This window comes from Ambystoma mexicanum, chromosome 6p (genome assembly GCF_040938575.1).
Source record: "Ambystoma mexicanum isolate Mex_15411 chromosome 6p, UKY_AmexF1_1, whole genome shotgun sequence".
NCBI classification, from domain to species: Eukaryota; Metazoa; Chordata; class Amphibia; order Caudata; family Ambystomatidae; genus Ambystoma; species Ambystoma mexicanum.
In genome coordinates, this window is record NC_090935.1 from 1,514,174,552 (window position 1) to 1,514,197,140 (window position 22,589).

At 45.9% G+C, this 22,589-nt stretch overlaps 1 protein-coding gene across 1 annotated transcript in view; it reads left to right on the plus strand.

Moving 5' to 3' along the window:
• The window catches only part of PIGG (phosphatidylinositol glycan anchor biosynthesis class G (EMM blood group)), a 1,567,692-nt gene extending 1,562,166 nt beyond the window's left edge, over nt 1-5,526 (plus strand). Inside the window, exon 13 of the mRNA XM_069626359.1 lies at nt 5,254-5,526. Within this exon, the coding sequence (XP_069482460.1) occupies nt 5,254-5,470 (217 nt within the window). The 3' untranslated portion in view covers nt 5,471-5,526. The remainder of the gene's footprint in view (nt 1-5,253) is intronic.
• The last annotated feature ends 17,063 nt before the right edge of the window (nt 5,527-22,589 follow it).

Here is a 22,589-nt window from a genome sequence, read left to right on the forward strand (position 1 = left end):
AAAACTCATGTTTCAAATATAAAGAGACCTATTATAAACAACTAACTGGCACCGCCATGGGAGCCACCATGGCACCTTCCTACGCCAACACATTTATGTTTGATTTCGAAACTAGATATATCAACAACCGAGACTGGAGGATACACCTAAAAAAATTGAACAGATATATCGACGACATATTTGGAATATGGTCAGGAAATCGAGAAGAATTGAACAACTTTCTTTTATATTTGAACAATATCGACAACAGGCTACAATTTACAATGGAAATTGGAAATCCAAATATTCACTATCTAGATGTACAAACGTCTATTGAGGGCACAAGAATCTTGACCAAACTCTATTCAAAACCTACTGACAGAAACAACCTCCTTCATCGAATGAGTTTCCACCCACCTAACATTTTACGTAATTTACCTTTCGGGCAAATGTTAAGAATCAAAAGAATCGTAAGCGATCAAGCAGAATGTGATCAGGAACTAAACAACTTACACATGAAATTAAAAGAAAGAGGATATCCAGATGAAGATCTTACAGAAGCCAGGATCAAAACAGATGCACAAGATCGTACCCAATTGTTGACAAAGAAACTAGAACGACCAAAGCCAGAATTGGTCTTCGTCACCAAGTACTCAATCCAGAGTCGAAAAATCAGGGACAGTGTTCTAAAAAGATGGACCATTTTACAGAATGATCAAAGAACCAAAGAGCTTTTTGCACAACCACCAGTCTTTGCGTATCAGAAAAGTAATAATTTACGAAATGTATTGGTCGACACAGACCAGAAAATCGTAACAAAAAACAGCTGACAAATTCCCTGGAACACATCCATGCATGAGTTGTGGCAACTGCAACAACATCATGAAGGGACCTTCTATATCACACCCAAGAACAGGAGAGAAAATCCAACTAAAACAACATGCAACGTGTCTGTCAGAGAATGTTATTTATGCAATTAAATGCCCATGTGCCAAGTATTATGTGGGGGAGACCGCCTGCAAAATACGTGCACGCGTTAACGAACACAAATCTTGCATTCGAACGAATAATCAGATGTCAGCCGAGCAAGGCATTTCCATCAGAATGGTCATACAGTGGCACAACTTCGATTCACAGTACTTGAGGTGATCCCTACCAAAGGACAAAATATAAACATGAAGAAGTTGAGAGCCCAAAGAGAAGCATCATGGATTGAGAGGATTGGGTCTCTGACACCCGAAGGGATGAATGAAGAACTGGATTTAAGTTGTTTTCTATAAATGTTTTTTCTTTTACATTTTATTTTTTGTATGAACGACTAATCATCTTGTATTTTAAAAAAAAAACATATTCCATTTCAAAACATTGCTCCTCACTATTTAGTTCGCACAGTTTTGCTGCTTCACATCCTACATGTATAGCGCATCCACTTACAATAGCTACCGTTTTCAAAAACATTGACGGTATCATTCGTTTGCACTACATTAACAATTATGGTTCACTATCTCGAACTACATGCAAGTTTGTTTCCAATCTTCCAATCATTTCCCCTACCTAATCTTTGTTATTATTTTGCTTTTTTTATTTCATACATTTTCATTGTTATCATCATCAGTTTCTCGTATTATATTTTTCTATTATTCACATTTTTCTTTTCCATCATAACACACAACATATTGAGATTTCCACCACGTTATTATGCAACATTTCACCCTTCCCTACATCTATACAGGCTTAACACATCCTGCCAAGATGTGCGCTTTAACACATACGCAACGCAGTGTATGCTGCCTCACGTTGATATTAACGTCTCCAGGGCAACCTGCAAACAGAGCCAACCTGAGTTCAGACGCGAGCCGCGGAGCATTACACTCGTACATTTTCATAGCGACCCACCGCACTGAGATTTCATTTCGCAGGTAATTGAAGCGAGATGCTACTTTGATATCTTCCGCCCACTGATACAAGAGTAACACCTAATGTAGTTATATTTCCTTCTTAGATCAACAATTTCACGAAGGCGGTTTCGTCCTCTAGACTTCCCTACTTTACTGAAATTACACGCTAGCTATCACAGCGTTTGACTTGGCAGTTCCAACAGCGGTTACCCGCTCCAAAGCTTTTCTCCATTTCAGGTAACAATGCGAGCAGTGTCACACGGAATATTTACAAACTTACATTTAGAGCAATATATAATTTAGTTCTATTTTTTCAGATCTACAATCAGGCACCATTTTGATTTCTTTGTCTCTGTGATACTGCTTCATGGATTTTCGTACATGAGAATAGCAGGTCAGTCCCTTGGTCTCTCTTTTCGAGCCTAGTTATACTAATAACTAATATTATTTGTGGTAATATGCTTATTTGTCTTTTATTATTATTTATTTTTTTGGAAATCTTTCTGAAAATGTTATAATCCTCCACTAATGATGGATACTTTGGATGATGACACAACCAATTACCCACTTCCTAACACAACATGGGTAATGTATGTGAAATTCACTATTGTAATTTGAATACCCAATCATGCTTTTGTTCATTCTGACAACGATTATGCTGTTACTTGATGTATGGTTTTTCTATACTCTAATTGGGGACACTGTGGTTGTCTTGTTCATTGTTATAATTACCTAAGAGATTTAACCAGAAGGCAGATACTAATACATATATGTTCACAGGCCCTGAGGAAGGGTTTTATACCTGAAATGCATAGGCCTTAATGTGACATTACAGCCTCAAAATTCTAATTCCCTCAGAGGAACAAGAGCTTATGAAAACAATAAGCAGACCAAGATTTAATAAACACATTTGTTTTTACAGTAAGCCTTTGTTGAACTTTAATTACTGCATCTAACCACACCTAAGTGGTATACAGGAGTGCAGCCCGCACCGCTGGCTTCACAGCCAAGGTCGGTCTTTTGCATTCTTCAGGTCAGATAAACCATTATTGGCTTTTAAAGGAAGCCCTAACATATGAGACAAGCCGGTCTACACATACATTCATACTCCTAAGCTGGTCACACAATTTATCACATCTTGGTGTATTCCTCAAATTATTGGTCACCAACTATATGGGAGTTTGTAAATATCCTGTGTCTGTGAATTGACCAACTGTAACACTGACAAGCGGTCTACATGAATTGTCTTTGTGACTTGTGACAAGAATTACTTTCAGATGACAATGCACAATATAAAATGTGACTAAACAGAACGAACACTATGCAGAATAAGTATCATTGTACCTCTTGTCAGTTACTGCGCATCCCTGAAACACAATGAAAATGGTCTGTTTTGATCAGTTCTGGCCATGTCTCTTGGAGATCAAATAAAACAGAATTTACTGCACTTACAACAACATTTGATTTTCAAGACGAGCTTCCATGTCCCTTCTCTGCTCATTATCATTAACTAATGCAGGAACATTAGGCGAGTACAATTTTACCATTTGTCCATTCATTAGGACTTCTCAATCACACTTAATCGCACCATCTGTTTTTGTGAATATTCCCATTCTGTGACCATCCGCTATATTGAATCTAAATAACTATTTCGCCAGTACCGATCAATAGAATATGCGCTCTTAAATTTCCAGTCACAATTCTCTCTGTAGGTCACTCATACCATCCAGCCATTTATCACACCTGATGAAGATCCCACACTAACAAGGGGTCTGAAACATGTAGTCGGAAAGAGTCTTATGTGGTCACACTGTTTCAGTTAGCTTAGGAAAAATTGATTGTTCTTGTTTCTTAGCAGGTTGTGAGCATTACTTTTTATTTGCCTTCAGTGTCATGCTTTCAAAGATGTTTTCTTTGTCATTTTGAATTTTGTTGCAGTTTTGCTTATGTTGTAAGCTCTCTTAACAGTAGGTTTCTTCACTGTTAACTATTTGTATTCACAAAATGTTTTTTCCAGGGGATTTAGTTATGGGACTTCCTACTTTGGGTTAACGTTGGAATTGTAATTCAGATGACATATAAGGAAAACAAGTAAACATTCTTTTGAAATAAACCTAAAGCATGTTTGCTATCATAAACATATCTTTAGGCAATCCAATTTCAGGAGGGTTTAGGCTTTATATATCACTTTTCTGCTACTTTGCCCTGTACCCTGCCAGCCTTTCTCATATCCAATGTCCCTCAATTTTGTTTTCTTGGGTACACACAATTTCACTTAAGCATAAATCACATTTGACCATTCTGCCATACAATTGCACCCATGTCTTTTTTCACCCAACCCCACAAATACAACCACGCATCCTCTTCATCACATCCATTCAACAAAATGACATCCCACATCAATCTAAACAATTGTTCATCAACCCATCCATCCTCCATCCACACAATGTCATCCATCCATCCAACCGCTAATTCATTCCCAAACGCCCACCACCATCTGTAACACCAAAAGAAAAACCTGTTTGCTTTGCCAATACGTATTCTAGTCTTTAAAAAATTGCCAGAAGAACACATGGTTTCAGGAAAAGCGGGGTATATTGTCAGCACGATAAAACAGGGAGTGCTGCCTCCCTTACTTCCCTATGATGTTAGGTAAACAAATTACGACTGGGTAGGAAACAAAATAAGTGTATAGAAGGGACTGGGAGGTCGGAAGGGCAGCAGGGTTAATATCGCTTGAAATTTTACACTGACAAATTAATGAACCAAGAAAAATATTTTCAGATTTACATTATTGAGATTGAATTTTCACACGTTGGAGTTTCAAACTTTATTTTCAACCACATACAAGTGTTCCAAATACTAGCAAAACTCATTGAAGGAACTGGTCTACCACCCTTTGTCATCTTCATCACATGTAGGGTGAACCACTGGTATCTTGTATAATCTGTCTTGCCTTTGGAAAATATTAAACACTCTATGGGCCTTATTATAAGTATGGTGGTCCGGGAACTACGGTACCGGTAAGCATGCCGGTACCGTAGTTCCCGGACCGCCATACTACGAGCTGTGTTTTACCGGCTGTGTTTTACCAGCACGGCTACTTCCAAACATATAATGAGGCCCTCTCTCTCTGAAAGAAAACTAATAAAAGGAAATTATCTGCTAAGCTATCTGGTATGTTTGGCATAGATGACCTTGAGAATTGTAATGGAACTAGCTACGTCTTGGAGACAGTAAATAATTACCTCCCCCATAAAAAAACATGGGCTAGAGAAAATGTTGTATGGGTATTTTATGAGCTGTTCTGCACATTGAACAATGCACCATTTATCCAGACTTGCTGTTAAAGTAAATGTTTTGTTTCATTTCACAGGAGTACAGCAGCAGTAGGCCATGGATGTTTCAGCTATGCTCTAATACGTTCTATACCAGTGACCGTCTACATTATGTTTGTGACAGCTCTGCGTTACCATTTATTTATATGGAGTGTTTTTTCACCAAAACTACTTTATGAGGGAATCCAGGCATTCATCACAGCAGCAATCTGTATTTTCTTTACAGCCATGGATAAAAACCAACCTCGGGTATGATGGACTGAAAGGTTAAATGCTTAATTTATGAATTAAAAGGCTATTTTACTTTTGGATTATCTCCTATATTTGGAATATGGGTATAAGGATCAATTTGTATTTGACAAAATATTGTTGTAAATACTATTTCTTGATTCATTTCGTACAGTTTGGTTTGGAACATTACATATTTTTGTTTTAGAATCTGCCTCATTATAGTAACTGTCATATTTTACTTTTATGCCCTTGTCTTAATAAGTATATAACCTCTAGGGGTTCCAATAGAGTTAGGGTTACCACTTTCTGCAATGCATAATTTTACTCCTAATTTTCTAATGTGGTTGAAGAAGCAAGTTATCAGTGTTTGAACAACTGTAGTCTTTGTAGTCAGATTATTTATAATATTTTAAACTCTAGGGTTTATTGGTTTGCCTCGTAAGAGCAGTCTTATCGGAGACTTGTTTGTCATGTTAAATCATTTCCAAAAGACCCATCAAGTTTGAACTAAGATATTTTACCACTACAACATGGTCATGTCGGCCACAGATCTTCTCCCCCCCTTTACTATGTTAGCTGCCTCTTATCTCATCTGTTAGTCTTGGTAGCACAAAGCACCTTTTAAAGACGCACATCCGGTTTATATAGCAGCCAGCATCGTCTCTCACAAGGTGTCGACCTTCCCACGCTGGGAGTCACAGCAGGAAATTGAAATGTTTAGTATCAACTTATTCATATCACACATTATGTGACTGAGAGGATTGTGTTGACTCCTTGTTACTAATAAAATACGCTAGCATGGCTGAGCCCTGTGTGAGAACAATACAGTGACTTGGACATATCTCCATCTTTTACCAGCATCATTTGATCTTCCCATTCTGTTGTCTCTTTACTTTCCAATCAATGAAAGAATTATTGTTTTCCTCTAAAATAACTAAGTCTCAAAGAGAGGTGTATCATTGTGTTAGTAAGAAATTCCAGGAAAAGATGTCTTTACTCCAGTGTGATCAGACAAATTGTAGCTCACAGCATCAATTTGAATAAGAAATAAATGTGCAGCATTTTATTTTAATGTTTATGTATTTGACTTATTGGTTCATAACTTGCCACTTTAAAAATGTGTTTTAATATAATTCCTGTTTTCCAAGCACTTAAAGAAAACAAACTATCATACAACGGTAGCAGTAACAAAGTTTGGCGTGCATGAGCCACTGGACATATATTTCAGTTTTGTCAATGTTCACTTTTTAGTTCCTCTCAAATATGTCTAGGTCGTTTACTGATGAACAAGCTTTCAGTGGAGCTCAAGCAGACTATAGATACTGTGTTCAGGGGCTGACACTAATATGGAGAAAACCGTTTTACTTTAGCCGGAAAATAATACCCACTATTCACAATGAATCTTGTGGGCCCCTAAATATATGAAAATGTTAACTAAACAAATGGAAAGGTAATTATATCCATGTTTTTAATAAAGAAATTACACCTCATTAGCCATTTCAGATTTAATAGGATTCCATTGCATAGTTATGTGATATGCGTCATATGTGAGCATTCGTGTATTTAATTAGTATCAGACAAACCAGTGTTAGGAAAACAAATTTGTTTCTAGACTGTCCTTCTGGATCGTAACATGTGTTTTCCCTCTGCAGTTTAAAAAAACAATAGGTTGCATTCTCCTACTTGTTTAGGCCTTTTGTGGCAGGTTTTGCAGATTTGTGGTTCCGAAGAATATGGAACAAATAGTATGTTGAGAATTATGTAAATTGTATTAGATCAGAGCAACATATATTTTTAACAAAGTGCTACACTTGGCTACTAAACTACACTCCATCCACACCAGCAACATTCTTGTTGTTATGATGAATATGTGCATCTAGTATTTGGATCTAGTGGCTAAAGCAATGCTCAAACACCAAAGAAACTGCCCATACAGAGAGATTCAGTCCTGGTGCTGTCCAGGTGGGAGGTGTGGGGGGATGTAATGGTACTTGATTAACAATCATCATTTTGCTAGACTGTGTGGTAGGTCATTCAGTCAAATGATGCGATACCACCAATTTAGCATTGTCCTCCTTCCAGGTGGGTATTAGGAGATATTGGGCCTCATTACGAATGTGGCAGAAAGGCAACAACGGCGCCAGTAGTGCTACCAGCACCGTTGTTACCTCTCTGCCACATTACGAGTTGTGCTTGCTGGTGCCAGACTGCACGTGTGGTCTGACCAGGCGTGCAGACCGGCTCCTGCAAGCAGAACTCGTGATTGCACCGGCACCGTTATTAACGGTGCCGGTGCAACCATGCTCCCGGCCCCCATTCTGCCCTATTGGGCAGAATGGGGATCGGGAAGCCGGCCATACCGGCCCCCGCAAATGGGCAATTACCGGCCCATTAATCTCCTAATGGGCCTGTAATGGCCCATTTGTGGGTGCCGGGGCCGGTAGCAAGTTTGGCGGTAGCCATGCCCTTACTAAGGGCATGGCTACCGCCAAACTCGTAATGGAAAATGGGGAGAAATAACTCTGCTGGTAAACCCCCTACTCTTTAACGTGTTGTGAGGAGGCATTAATAACCCTAGCCAAATCCTTTCCCACCCACGAACCCAGACATGAAAGATGCCTAATTTTTCTAAATCTAAGCAGCCAATAGACGAGAAAAAAGAAATGCAATATCATGTTTGCATGAAAAAAGCCTTGCAACGTATTAGTGATTTCTGTGGCGCTTCATGCCAGACTCCCCAGGTTCTAAACACTCCCCCAGGAATCAAAGCCACGTTTCATAGTATCGTCCTATTCCCAAGGTGAGTGCGTTGTCCCGAGCTAGCCTCACTTAAAAGATTCTTTTATTAATTGTCACAAAGGGATCAATAAACAACAAATTGATAATCGGTATAGTTCAACAATCTTGTGCACAACAGAATGTGTGGAAAAAGGGGCTCCTAGTGAAAGTTATGTGCCCCAGGATAATATGTGGTGGTTCATGTGGCTAGCTATAGACATTCTGAACTTCGCTTCGTTTCCTAATCTAGCAAACGTCTTGGATATAATACCCTGCTCGTTTCTAGGCACACAATCTGAGGGCTATAGGACCCATGTAGCTTCTTGACGTTACTGTCCCTGCAACAGAGCACCCCACACTCTTCTGGTCCATCCTCCTGCCAGCGAGTACTTTTAAATAGCTGGTGGCTGTTCTCCTGGGCCAATGATACAAATGATATGTTCGGATTGATGAACCACTCCTGCCAGCAGGTTTTATGCACTCTTGCTTAGGCTAATGCTACTATTTACGGGCACCTACCAGCAAGGGTTCTCTCCCAACGTCCCCCCGGTCCCCTGCCTTTATTTTCAGTCTGTTTTTATAATGCAGCAGCCAGTGCCCACCCTCCTAGACCTCAATCCTCTTTCCTCTTCCAGAAAGAATGTATGTCAGGATCTGTGATAAAATCTACAGCAGGCATGTGAGTGTCCCTGAAGGACTGCAGTTTGTTGTATGCATTATTTATCCATAGGTGGCACAGTGCAGGTTACCAGGTCTGGAGGTGCCAGACTAATACCTAAATGGGCAAGGGGCGGGGGAGGGGGGAGAGAGAGAGAGAGAGAGAGAGAGAGAGAGAGAGAGAGAGAGAGAGAGAGAGAGAGAGAGAGAGAGAGAGAGAGATGCACATTGCATAGCAGACACGAAATCATTGGTCATGAGAAGCGAAAGAAAATTCAGATTCAGACTTCGTCACATTAAGCAACACGCTTTTGAAGTGGAACATAAGCACACTCAACTTTAGTTCATCATTTGAGGCTCAGATGAATCCTTTAGATTTTCTCTCTGTGGATCCTATATGGCTACAACTACAATAATAAGTTCCCCTAACAGAGGAGAGGACATTGAAAATAAATACATTTTCCTATTTCGCGTTCATGGACCAAACCTGCTTGCATGATTAGGTGTATATTAAGTAACAACTTGTATGTTTTCTTCAGATGCAACTTTAGGTGGAATGCTTTTCCTCAAAAGATCCTCGTTCCACAGCAGCTGCTGGAACATCAAAGAGAAGACATCAGAAAATACTGTCCTGACAGGATTACGTTTTGAAGAGCTCTTTGGCAACTTTAAATCCATCTATGGTCAATAAATGGAGTACTGTTAAATTGGCTTGCCGTACAAGTTATTTGCAATCTTGCAACATTTAAAAATTATGTTAGCAAATGCTATATAAAAACAAGTTATCAGTTGCGTTATTTATTCTCCTATCTGCATGATTGAGACCAATTTTGAACTTGCATAATTAGCTCAGATTTATCTGCATAATATGTAGTTGTCTTTTATCTCTGTACTCTTTTACTAGAAATCGTGGTAACTGTTGAAGAATTTTGCTAAAGGTTGCTCAAGATCCAGTAATCATCAAGAACATGAACTCAGAAACCATTACTCAATAGGTGAGGAGAGCGCCTGTGTCAACCCTTCTGGGTTTTAGCTTCACTTTCTGTCTGTAACTTCACTTACTTCGGCCATCTGACATCGCTTCCTGCGGCCATTCTGAATCAGGCCAATCTCCAGCCGAAGGCCACAAGAGCCTCCTCTGGAGTCAGGAAGGAATCACCTCATCCCAGAAACAATAGGGACAAAAATCGGAGAGACCGACCGCTGATGGACTAGACAATCACGTGAGGAGCGTCATCCCTTCTTAACTCCCCAGGGGCGTCCCAGTTAAGGGTGAAAACCAGCCGTGGACTAGCCATTGACCAGCCTCTTTGCTTATGAGCCTTTGCTGTGTCCTGCTATTTGTCTATGAAGTACCCATTATTGATTCTTCACAGCTTCACCGTCACCATGTACTTCTCATGCTATCCCTCTTTTCCCTTCTACTTCTCTCTTCACTCTCCTCCACACAGAACCATCTCAATTCTCTTCCCATCTGCATCTCTTCTCGACGCCACCCCTCTTCTCGCTCCACTACACACTCTATCTGCAAAACCTACTTCAACCCTAACTTCCATTACACATACTCTTCTTGCATCTACCCTCAGGGTATCTCAATTCCCTAGACTCAACATAGCTATGTTGCTACATCTCACTCTATTGCTCTTTGGATGCATTGTCTGGCTGCAATAAAACAACATTTACCTTCGACTTCTTCCTTTCCCATTCGCTAACCTCAGTACCCTTACTGAAACCTGGATCTCTCCCTCTGACTCTGCAACCCTTGTTGCCCTTCATGACCCTGCCCTAACCTTAACTCACTCTCCCCGCCCCATTGGCAGGGGTTGGGGGTGTAGGACTATTTTCATCCTCCAAACTTCCTATCTCTCCTACTCCCGCTAATTCTCCCTCATTTGAATACAACACAATCACTGCCCCCTATGGCATACATATCTCTCTCTACTGGCCACCTTGTCTAGTATGTCATTTCTTTGACCACATTTCCCAATTAATTGACTCTTTCCCTCCCAACAACCTCCTCATTGTCATTAGTGACTTCAACCTCCCCTGTCTCTCTGGTGCTCTGTAGACTGACGTTAACTCTCCTCTACTTAACCACTCATTCTCTTTTGTCCACTCTGCGTCTTGCCCATTCAGATGGAAACTTCCTTGACCTTATTCTCATCTCTGCTGGACTCTCGCATTATAATATCTCCACCGCTCCCCCTCCACTGGTCACTCCCGTATTCGCCTCAATCTCTTAGTAAGTGCAAGTTTCCCTCCTCCAAACTCCCTGACTACCTCTCTGCCCTACACCACTCTCTCTCTCCTGCTACACTGACCTGACTTTTCCATCCACTGGAGAAACCTTCAGGAAGTAACGCTGCTCTTTATGCTCCCTTCTCCTCACTACACTCACTCCTAAATCTTCCTCTCGATGGCCCTGGATTACACCTCTCATCTGCACCCTGAAAAGAGGTTTTGTGCTTGGCAAAGGTCAAGCCACTCCCCTGATCACCAACTCGATCTCAATGTCCTTCAAAACTACTCCACTATTCTTGAATATGCCAAATGTGACTTCGATCTTTCATTTTCGTCTAAATCCTTTCAACCTCACCAAGGTCCACTACTAAGGTCACTGTCGGAGCATGTTGGAGCACCTCTCCCTGACATTTCTACCGGACCTTTCAACCCTAAAGATCTCCCAAGGACTTTAAACCTGCCCTGGAAAACACTGCTCTCTCCTCCTTCTGTGACACTTCCCTGCTAATACGGTGGGGTGCTCCTTTCCTAACTGCCTACCTATTACTTCTGTCCAGCACCAACACCTTGTTATTCATGCCTCAGAGTGCTTTTTTGCTAAAGGATCATTGTTTCAAAGTGCACTTCCATCTGTGCAGCTTTTTGCCAAAAATCTAATTTAGGTGTCCTCACATCTGTGCATTCCCCCAAATGTACTGATTTTGAGTTCTTCCGGCCTAGGTGTGTCTTACAGCATTGCACCTTTGCACTGCATGTTCTGGTGAACCGTGATCTGTAGAATGCTTATCACCCTGTTCCCTTTTGCTATTTCTGACTTTCCCTCCGTTCCGGATCGTCTTTTGCTCATCCCTTGACTCCCCACCACCTCTTTCCTCATTCATGTCATAGCTCTTACACTTTCTGAAATGCCATCAGGCCTAGAAAGACAGGACAGTCTTGTTATTTGTTCTTATATCTACTGACTCTGTCCTCTATAGTGTTCCATGTTTGTACCTTAACACTTAAAGCACTTGCACATTCTAAAAGGCTCAAGGCCTAGTAAGAATTTTTTCTCTGCATTTTCCCTTGTTCCCTCCGGTGCCTTGAAGTGCTTTGAAACACTGATTTTCTGTGTATAGGCGCTTTATAAATGACCAATAAATAAGGAACAAGTTACTTACCTGTAACTGTTGTTCTGCAGCATGGGTCTGGCATGGATTCACATGCTCATGAATATTCCCCGTCGTCAGGCTGGGAATCCTCGGTAAAAAAAAAAAATCAGTTTCAGTTTTGTTTGTGAACTGTCTTTCTACTAGTAACCAATCACTGGTCTCTGGGTCATACTGCCCCCAGACAATGACTGCCCTCTACCTAAGCCCCTCCTCTGGCAGCCATATTCAGATTTGGTAGCACGTAAAGTGGCAGTAGGACCAAAAGAAGAGCCGCAGAGGGGTAGGAAGGAGGGTTTGCATGTGAATCCATGCCAGACCCATGCTGGAGAACAGTTACAGGTAAGTAACTTGTTCCTTCCCCAGCATGGGGTCTGGCATGGATTCACATGCTCATGAATATAAGAATACATATCAGAACACATGTGCACAACCACGGGAGGTGGCAAGGGTCAACATTAAGCATTTCATCAACTCAACATTAAGCATCTCTTACCTCCTCACCAGGGTCACCTTCAGGCAAACAGGTTACGCAGCACTGCCTGGCCGACCCTGGACTCCTCCCTGGAATCCCGGTCGACACAGTACAATCTTGTGAAGGCGTGCGTCGACCTCCACGTAGCAGCCCTGCAGATGTCCAGCAGGGGCACACCAGACACGAACGCTGTGGGAGCAGGTATCGCTCTGCTCGAATGGGCTCATGGACGGCCGGACAACAGTCGATTTGCCAACCGGTGACAGTGCATGATGCAGCCAGAGAGCTATCTGGAAATGGAAGCCTTCGAGAGGGCCTTCCCTTGGTTCACAGGTCCAAAGTTCACAAACAGTTGTGATTTCTTCCGAAGGCTCTTCGTGCGGTCCACTTAGAACTTCAGCGCTCTAGCTACATCCAGTGAGTGCAAAGTCCTCTTAGCCGGCGACGAAGGCGACGGGGGAAAAAAACAGGTAACACCAAGGGCTCATTGAGATGGAAGTCCGACGGCACCTTGGGTATGAAGGAGGGGTGCGTCCTCAGCACCACCCTCGTCTCGTGGAAAGTCAGGTATGGAGGTTTACAGGAGAGGGCCTGGATCTCTCCCACTCCTCGTGCGGAGGTGATGGCCACAAGAAACGCTGTCTTCCACGACAGGAACTTCAACGGTGCCGAATGCAGCGGCTCAAATGGCGGCGCCATGAGCCTAGTCAGCACCACGTTGATCTCCCACGCCGGGGCGGGAGCCTTCACTGGCGGGAATGATCGGAACAGTCCTTTCATGAACTCCTTCACCAGGCGATGGGACCATAGCGACGAGCAACCTGGAGTTCTGGTGTAGCAGGAGATAGCCACCAGATGGATCTTGATGGAGGCATGCGCCAGGCCTGCCTTGGCCAGCGATAGCAAGTACGGCAGCACTTGAGGGGCCGTAATCCGCAGAGGGTTAAGGAGTTCTGGTGTAGCGGGAGATAGCCACCAGATGGATCTTGATGGAGGCATGCGCCAGCCCCGCCTTGGCCAGCGATAGCAAGTACGGCAGCACTTGAGGGGCCGTTATCCGCAGAGGGTTAATCTTCTGTGCACGGTACCAAACAGAGAAGCTCTTCCATTTGTGTCCATAGCACTTGAGAGTCGGGGATGCCCTGGTCTTTGCAAGCACCTCCTTGCAGTCTGCCGTGATATCGTACCCTCAACTCTAGTGCTGCAGGAGCCTGACCTGCAAGTTCAGCGACCCCAGGTCGTGGTGGAGGATGGCGCCTCCTTCCCTGGCGAGAAGATCCTCGTCCATCGACAGTTTGACTGGGAGGGACGCTGACATGTCCAGAAGGTCTGGGAACCAGATTTGCCTCGGTCACGCTGGTACGACGAGGATCATCCTGCACCGGGACTTTTTGAGTTGACTGATGAGTCGCAGCAGCAACGGCAACGGTGGGAACACATACAGGATCAGGCCGTCCCAGGGGAATGAGAAGGCATCGCCCATGCTCCCCGGCTGGGGAAACCTGCTGGCAAACCTCCGGCACTTGGCGTTGGTCGTCGTCTCGAACAGGTCGGTCTGGGGATTTGCCCCATCATCGGAATAGGAGATCCACTTGATTCTGCTTCTTGGCCGCCGCGGAGACCACTGAATCCGGGGACGGCTGTGCCCTGAGGCACATGGGGGCGGAATCCGGGACCCGGTATATCTTCTCATACCGGTCTCTTAGCAGGAGCCGTGGACGGGTTCTTCAGGAGCACCAGTCCCTCATCCCAGATGTCGTCCAGTAACAGGACCGAAAGGAAAGTCTTCCTCTTGGCCTCCCGCCATTGGAAGAGGAATCCTTCCTTCTTCTGTTCTTCGGGGCAGAGCTGGAAGAACTCAGATGCCCTGGCGATCATGGCATGGAAGGAGCCAATTTTGTCGGGAGGGGAAGCTTGAGCGTGTGGTAATGGAAGGTCCATTCCGTCGTCGTCATCCGTCCCAGTCGTCGCCGTCGTCGTCTAATCCCTCTGAAGGCTGTACAGGCTGGAAAGGAGGAGGGGGATGAGTTCTCCTCCACTTGTTCGGTGAACTTCCCGATGGTCCAGGCTTGGCTGGATCGTCCGCTGGGGTAAAGGGCAACCTTGTCCTTATCTCTGTACACAAGGCCTGAATAGCCATCAAGATCGCTCCTGAGTTGTCTTGTGGCATAGGCACTGGTTGCGACGGGAGCGACGGTTGGGGAGTACGATCATCAGTCCCCTCCACGGCCCGTGGTTCCTCATCGGCACTGCCGTCGCTTTCTTCGTTCGCCTCGTCGGGATCCTTCCCGTAGGTCCGGATCTCCTCGAACTTCTTGTCCAGGATCTTTGTGACGCCAGCCAGCTCCTCTTCAGAGGTGGTATCTGTGTCCGTAATGGCTACTGCCCCCCCTCTTTCTCCGCCCAGGGTTTCACGGGGGTCTTATCGATAGGCTGAAAAGAGGATTCCCTCCACGGTGGCTGGGAAACTTTAGGCCCAGAGGTCGTCTCCACTCCCTCGATCGAGGCCTTAGCCGGGTGAATCTGGGCCTTCACGACTTTGGGCACTTCTGAGGCCTTCACCTTAGGGGGAGGATCACCGCCTCGCTCTCCCTCGGCTGTCTCCCTCCCAGGAACAGGGCGATTTGCGACGGTACCAAGTGGGATTTTGCGAAGTTGATCGAGAATCCCAGATCCGTGAGCAGTTGGACAGTCTTTGCTGTGTGATCAACGGTGAGTTTTCTTGACTTTGCTTGGATGAGCCAATCGTCCAGGTAGGGGTAAATGTGGATCCCGTGCAGGGGCAGCCGCACCTCCAGTGGTGCGAGGCACTTCGTGAACACCCTGGGCGCTGACTTCAATCCGAAGGGAAGGGCCTTGAACTGATAGTGACGCCCTTGGACCACAAATCGCAGGAATTTTCAATGTCCTTTTAGAATGGGGATGTGAAAGTAGGCATCCTCCAGGTCCAGCGACGATAGGAAGTCGCTCTCCTCCAGCTGTCCCAAGGGACACTTCTTTAGAAATTCCAGAGTGTGCCCGTGGGCCAGGGCATCCAGCACCCAAAGGTGAGTGGAGATGGACTCCCACACGGGGTGCTCAGGTGGGGGCCCGACGCTACGGCCGGTTCAATCCTGCTTCGTCGCGGCCTTGCCACCTTGGCCTCCTTGGCGATGACGACGGGATCCTCCTGCCTTGCCGCATCCTCTGTAGGCCTCCTGCGACGAGGAGCGGGCCGCTTGGCGGTATGACGAGGAACCGCCGCCGAATCCTTTGGAGGCACCTTGCTTGCCTCCGGAGTTCTGAAAGGACAGCCGTCATTGTTGAAGAACACCCAAGGCCCGAGCCGTCTCGGTGTCCGCCTTGATGGCCTGCAGTGGCTCGTCCACTGTTTTGCCGAACAGGTTGTTCCCGTCGAAGGGCATGTCTTCCCCGAGCCAGAGCGTTGGCTCGTGGTTGATGGCGTCGGTTATAATGCGCCCTGCCTGGCAGCCGAGGAACCCGACCGATCGACACTCCAGGTGCCCTCGGTGCTTTGCCTTTTGTTGGGCCCCCGTCACCAGAGCGCCCTCAAAGGTCTTAAAAGACCGCTCGGACTTCTTCCTCTTCTCACCTGCTGCTGGGCTCTTCCACTCCAGCCAGTTGGCGAGTCGAGTACGACGATCCCTCATCGAACGTTCGGACATGTTCTTACAAAACGCACAGTCCTTCTCCACGTGCGATTTGTCGTTGTGAAGGCAGTAGAGGCACCGAGAGTGCTCATCCTCCTTAAAGACGTTCTGAAGTCCGCATCCAAGGCAGCTCCTGAACAGCTTGGATCCAACAGGCGTCATGCTTCCCTTGTCCTGGGCTATGTCCACGCGGGGTAGGTGTCAAAGATCTTCTGGAATCCTCTGAGAAGTGGAAACACAATGAAAAAGTGCCCTTGAGAGGTGTTGAAAATTCCGAAAATGGGTCCCCGTTGATATGAAGTACAGTCGATGGAGCTTGAGGCTCGATTGACCGAAAATATAAGAGTAAACGCAAACGCAGTAAAAGCTTGAGAGCTTAAGCTCAAGGACTCCCAACACTTGAATGTGCAATACAAATCTGAAGATGGCTGCCAGAGGAGGGGCTTAGGTAGAGGGCAGTCATTGGCTGGGGGCAGTATGACCCAGAGACCAGTAATTGGTTACTAGTAGAAAGACGGTTCAGAAACTAAACTGAAACTGATTTTTTTCTTTACCGAGGATTCCCAACCTGATGACTGGGAATATTCATGAGCATGTGAATCCATGCCAGACCCCATGCTGGAGAACTTCAGCGCTCTAGCCACATCCAGCGAGTGCAAAGTCCTTTCAGCCGGCGACGAAGGCGACGGGAAGAAAACGGGTAACACCAAGGGCTCGTTGAGATGGAAGTCCGAGGGCACCTTGGGCATGAAGGAGGGGTGCGCCCTCAGCTATTTGAGTGCTTTAAAAATGCAAATAAATAAAATAAATACCTCCTTGCTGTCTGCCGGGATCTCGTACCCTCCGAACTGTAGTGCTGCAGGAGCCAGGCCTGCAGGTTCAGCGACCCTGGGTCGTGGTGCAGAATCGCGCCTCCTTCCCTGGCGAAAAGATCGCATCTGCCGGAAGCTTGACTGGAGGGGACGCTAACATGTCCAGAAGATCCGGGAACCATATCTGCCTCGGCCACGCTGGTGCAACGAGGATCATCCTGCACTGGGACCATCCGAGTTGACTGATGAGTCGCAGAAGCAACGGCAATGTGTAGAGGAACAGGCCGTCCCAGGGGAAGGAGAATGCATCCCCCATGATCCCCGGCTGGGGAAACCTGCTGGCGAAGCTCTGACACTTGTCGCAAACAGCTCAATCTGGGGACTGCCCCATCGTCGGAATAGAAGTTCCACTTGATCCTGCCAAAGCTCTGACTCGTGACAAGAGCGCAGCTCCCTGCTGAGTGTATCGGCACTGTGTTCTTCAATCCTGCCAGATGAAAGGGTACCAGGAACATCCTCTAGGCGATGGCCCAGTACCATAGATCCTGCGCATCATTGGAGAGAGCCGGGATCTGGTGCCCTCCTGCTTCCGAATGTAGAACATTGTGGTGGTGTCGGTGAAGACCCGCACCACGTTGCCCTTGAGGGACGGGAGGAATGATTTGACGGCCCAAAACATGGCCCGGGGCTCTAGGACGTTGATGTGCAACGACTTCTCCTCTGGGAGCCAAAGGCGGCTTGCGTGGAGATCTCTGGTATGTGCGCCCCATCCCTCCAGGGAGGCATCCATCATCACCGTCCCCGGTCTGAAAGTCTTTGCCCGCCGTCAGATGTGTGCGGACGCCCCACCACCGAATCAGTCGGAGTAATGTCTCTCTTGTCCTAGAAGCGTCCCGATACCTGGATCCAACAGGCGTCGAACTCCTGCAGTGGTCGCATCGCAGCCTGCACAGCCGCACGAGGCAGATGCATGACGACATCATGCCGAGTAGGGACTTGATGGACCTCACCCTGGCCACTTCTATGGTCAACAGCCGTTGAACCTTGCCCAGGATGGCCTTTATCCTCTCCTCCAATGGAGATGCCAGGCGCGTCACTGTGTCGAGCCTGGACCCCAGGAACCGAGCCAAGCGATGGCACCAAGCAGGACTTCGCATAGTTAATCGAGAACCCCAGTTCCGTGAGTAGGCCGACGGTCCTCGCTGTGTGTTCGACGGCGAGTTCCCTTGATTTCGCTCAGATGAGCATATTGTCCAGATAGGGGTAGATGTGGACCCCCTTCAGGCACAGGTGCACAACGACCGGTGCCAGGCACTTGGTGAAGACCCTTGTCGCCGACTTCAACCCGAAAGGAAGGGCCTTGAACTGATAGTGTTGCCCCTGGACCACGAAACAGAGAAACTTTCAATGCTTTTTGTGGATGGGGATGTGAAAATAAGCATCCTCCAGATCCAACGACGACAGGAAGTCCCCTTCCTCCAGCTGCCCCGGCACGTGCTGGAGGGTGACCATCCGGAACTTATGGGGCTTGATGTATTTTTTAAAAAAGTGTTTTTATTGGTTTATTCACACAAACAATACAAACCAAACTTGCAGTGCATATGGTAACATTTTGATTATGCATCACTTAAATATATTCACTGCACCCCTTATCCCTACCCCCTTTTCGAGCCTACTCCTTCTCACATTATGTTCCTGCATCTTGTGACAGGGTACCTCTGCCATGGGTTCCGTCGGGTCTCGCATTGGCCCAAATAACTCCGCTATTAATAATTTCCAGGCCATCAGGGTCTCTGTCTCCTCCTCCCCTTATGTTCAATAACCGGGCATGACCAAAACATGTGCACCATACCGGCATTCTCTATCACATTTGGGGCATGCTTGCCATCCCACGTTTTTAAACCTAGCTATCTTCTGGGGCGTCATATACGCCCTATTTGTAATATACAGTTGTATCTGCTTTAGTCTTGCTTTCCTCGACACCTTCTTATGGTACCCTTGGGCTCGTTCCCACATCCCATCATCCATTGGGGCTCCCACTTCCGCCTCCCAGTCTTTAGTTTTACTACCTCCTTCCCTATTTTGGACATCATCATCTCGTATATTCTAGATATCTCGTGTCCCCCTTCTGCTATGTCATATATGGTCCTAGGTTAAAGTATTGAAAACAAAAGGATAGAATGCCTTTTTTTCGACAGTCAAAGGGTCAAACAAAAGGGTCTTTTTTATGGGGGGGGGTTCCCCCAAACCCCTGTTTTCTTTATTAAAAAAACTTTTTTTTACCAAACTAAAAAAAATATAAATAAATAAATTTTAAAAAATTCCACCCTTTTTTTTCCGACAGTTTGACTTTCAAATAAATGGTCATTCGATCCTTTATTTTCAAAACTTTAACTGGACACCGTCATATATTGTATCTATGGTGGCGTCTGGTTCCTCTCCTAGTACCACTTCGGGCCACGTCCTCTTGATTCTCTGCACCATTCTATGATATGTGATATACTGGCCTATATGTAACCGTTTCCTCCCTCAGCGCCTCTAAATTTATTATAGTCCCGTCTTGCCAGACAGCACCCATTGTTACTATCCCAACAGGTTCCAAGTGGTTTCTGATTGTCATCCTTAGTTGCTTCTCTTCCCCCGCTAGTGCCACCAATGGTACCTGTGGGGAACACAGGGATGGGCTCTCCATCAACCGACAAGCCCTACGCCACATTTTCCACCCAAGTGCCATCATCTTGAGGCGCCCTTCCATTACTGTCTTGGGAAGCCACATGATCTCCCTTAAATAGTAAGGGTCACAATCTTGTCCAAACAGCCTGGACTCAGAGGTCGCCTCCTCTGAGAGCCATTTAGCCACATATTGTAGCTGGCTTGCTCTATAGTGAACTTCATAGTTAGGCAGTTTTATACCCCCTTTCTCATGGAAATTCTGTAGCTTCCAGAGGGCCACTCTATTCCTTGTACCATGCCAAAGGAGATCCCTACACATACTATCCAATCTAACAAAGAACTTCTTGGGTATCAAGTGTGGTATATTCCCAAAGTAGTGCAGAAGCCTAGGTAAAACCACCATCTTCAACATTGCCCCTCGTCCCATCATTGCTAAAGGCAGCTTCACCCAAAACCTCATGCAACTTTCAATGTTCTTAATGGCTACCTCTGTATTGCACTTATGCTCCTCTTCCACCGTGTGGCGTATATCTATCCCCAAATAGCGAAATGTGCTAACCTCCCATGGTATCTGTAACACTGGCAGCCGTTCCAATGGGATCCCTTTGTATCCACCCAATGGGAACATGCTAGATTTCTGTGGGTTCACCGCTATACCAGATAACCCAGCATATCTTTCCATCACTTCCAAGATGTATAGAAGGTTCTCCTCCAGAAGCCGTAAGTACAGCACCATGTCGACTGCATGTAGGGAGATTAGGTGTTGTTCCCCACCCACAGCAATGCCTATCGTATCATATTGTTGCTTCAAATCTATCGCTAGAGATTCCAAGGCCAGTATATAGAGCATGGGGGACCATGGACATCCTTGTCTGGTACCCCTATGGAGCTGCCATCTTTTGGATACCACTGCTCCTGTTTTAACGGTTCAATATATAACATTTTCGCCCATTGTAAATATCCCGGCCCCATTCCATAGCCATTTGACCGAGTCGAAGGCCGTTATTGCGTCTAATGATAAAATTGCTAATTCACCGTCATTCTCGTTCCCATGCTCAATAACCCGATTGAGTTGTCTAAGGTTATTAGTTATGTTCCTGTTCGGGACATAGCCCGTCTGGTCAGGATGTATTAGTTTGCCAATGACCCTCCTGAATCTACCTGCCAAGACGGCCGTCAGTATTTTACTATCTTGATTTAGCATTGATAGGGGCCTATACGAACCACAGCTATGCCCAGGTTTGTTAGGTTTAGGGAGCGGTATTATAATCGCTTCTCTAAGGGACTCTGGCAGTCTGCTCAGCTCATATGCTTCATTCAACATGTCTAAAAGTGGAGGTAGCACATCTCCTTTAAATATTTTATAGAATTCACTTGGGAGTCCATTCGCCCCCAGAGTCTTGCTGGTGGGCAACTGTCTCACCACCTCTTCTAACTCTTCTAAAGTAATCGGTGCATCTAGCTCCTCTCTCTCCTCTGCACTAATCTGCGGCAATCCTATATCCTCCCCACCCTCCCACCTCCCTACCCCATCCCAACAACGCCCTCCCCAACTGTTGCCCAGCTCCATCCCTGGATCTCGGGCACCCCCGCATCTAGCCCTTTCTGGCAATAGCCCGTACTCGCGGCTCAGCAGGGTCAAGCCTCCCTAGTGGCTGTCTTACTACTAACACCTGGTGGGTAGGTTGCCTTCGTTCTGCTACTCCTGTTTACTACAAGTACACTGCGCCTAATGCTTTCCGGTCAACTTATGCATTTTATTCTCTATATTCCAGTCCAATAGGATCAATAAATCCGAAAGTGACATAATACAATGCAAATGTTCCACCGTCTCTTGATGGGGCTCCCCCCCTCACTCAGCACCCCAGTATTCATAATGCATCGCCCTCACTTATCGTGCTTCTCGTGATCCTGCTCCTCATCACGCTCCAGGAAGCCTGCAGGTCCAGCGATGCCGCCGCTTCCTCTGGGGTATCGAAAAAGAACGCTTTACTTTTATGTAAAACTTTTAGCCTCGCAGGGTACAAAAGCATATACTTGATCCCAGCCGTGCGCAGTCTCCTCTTGATCGCCACATAGCTGTATCGCTGTCTCTGCACCAACATTGTGTAATCAGGATACGCCGTGATGTTGGTAGATGCCCTTTCTATAGTTCCACCTTTACGAAAGTACTCCAAGATCTTTTCTCTGTCTTTATAGTTTAAAATATTCGCAATTATCGCCCAAGGAGGGGCACCGGGCTGTGGTTTCATCAGGGCCCGATGTGCTTGTTCAACAGTAAACCATTGTGAGAGCTTGTCTGCCCCTATCTCTTGCAGGATCATATTTTCCACATAGTCCGTGAGGTCCTGGCCTCCTTCTCCCTCTGGCAAGCCGACCACACGGATGTTGTTCCGTCTTGCCCTCACTTCCGCTTCTTCTGCTCGGTTCTCAAGATTAGCCATCTGCTGCTTTAATATGTGGACCTCCTTCGCGTTATTAGTGCTGGTTTCCGTGTTGATTTTCACTGCACTCTCCAGACCACTCGTTCTTTCTGCCAGCGCTCTGACATCTTGCCACAGCAGGGTGACTTCTATTCCCACTGCATCTATTTTGATCTCCAGAGCCTTTCTTAGGTCCGCCATTGCTATCCCCCATGTGGTTCTCAGCTCCGTTATAGCTGCTAGGACCTGGTGGTTTTCTCCCACTGAAGTGCTGTCCGCAGAAGCT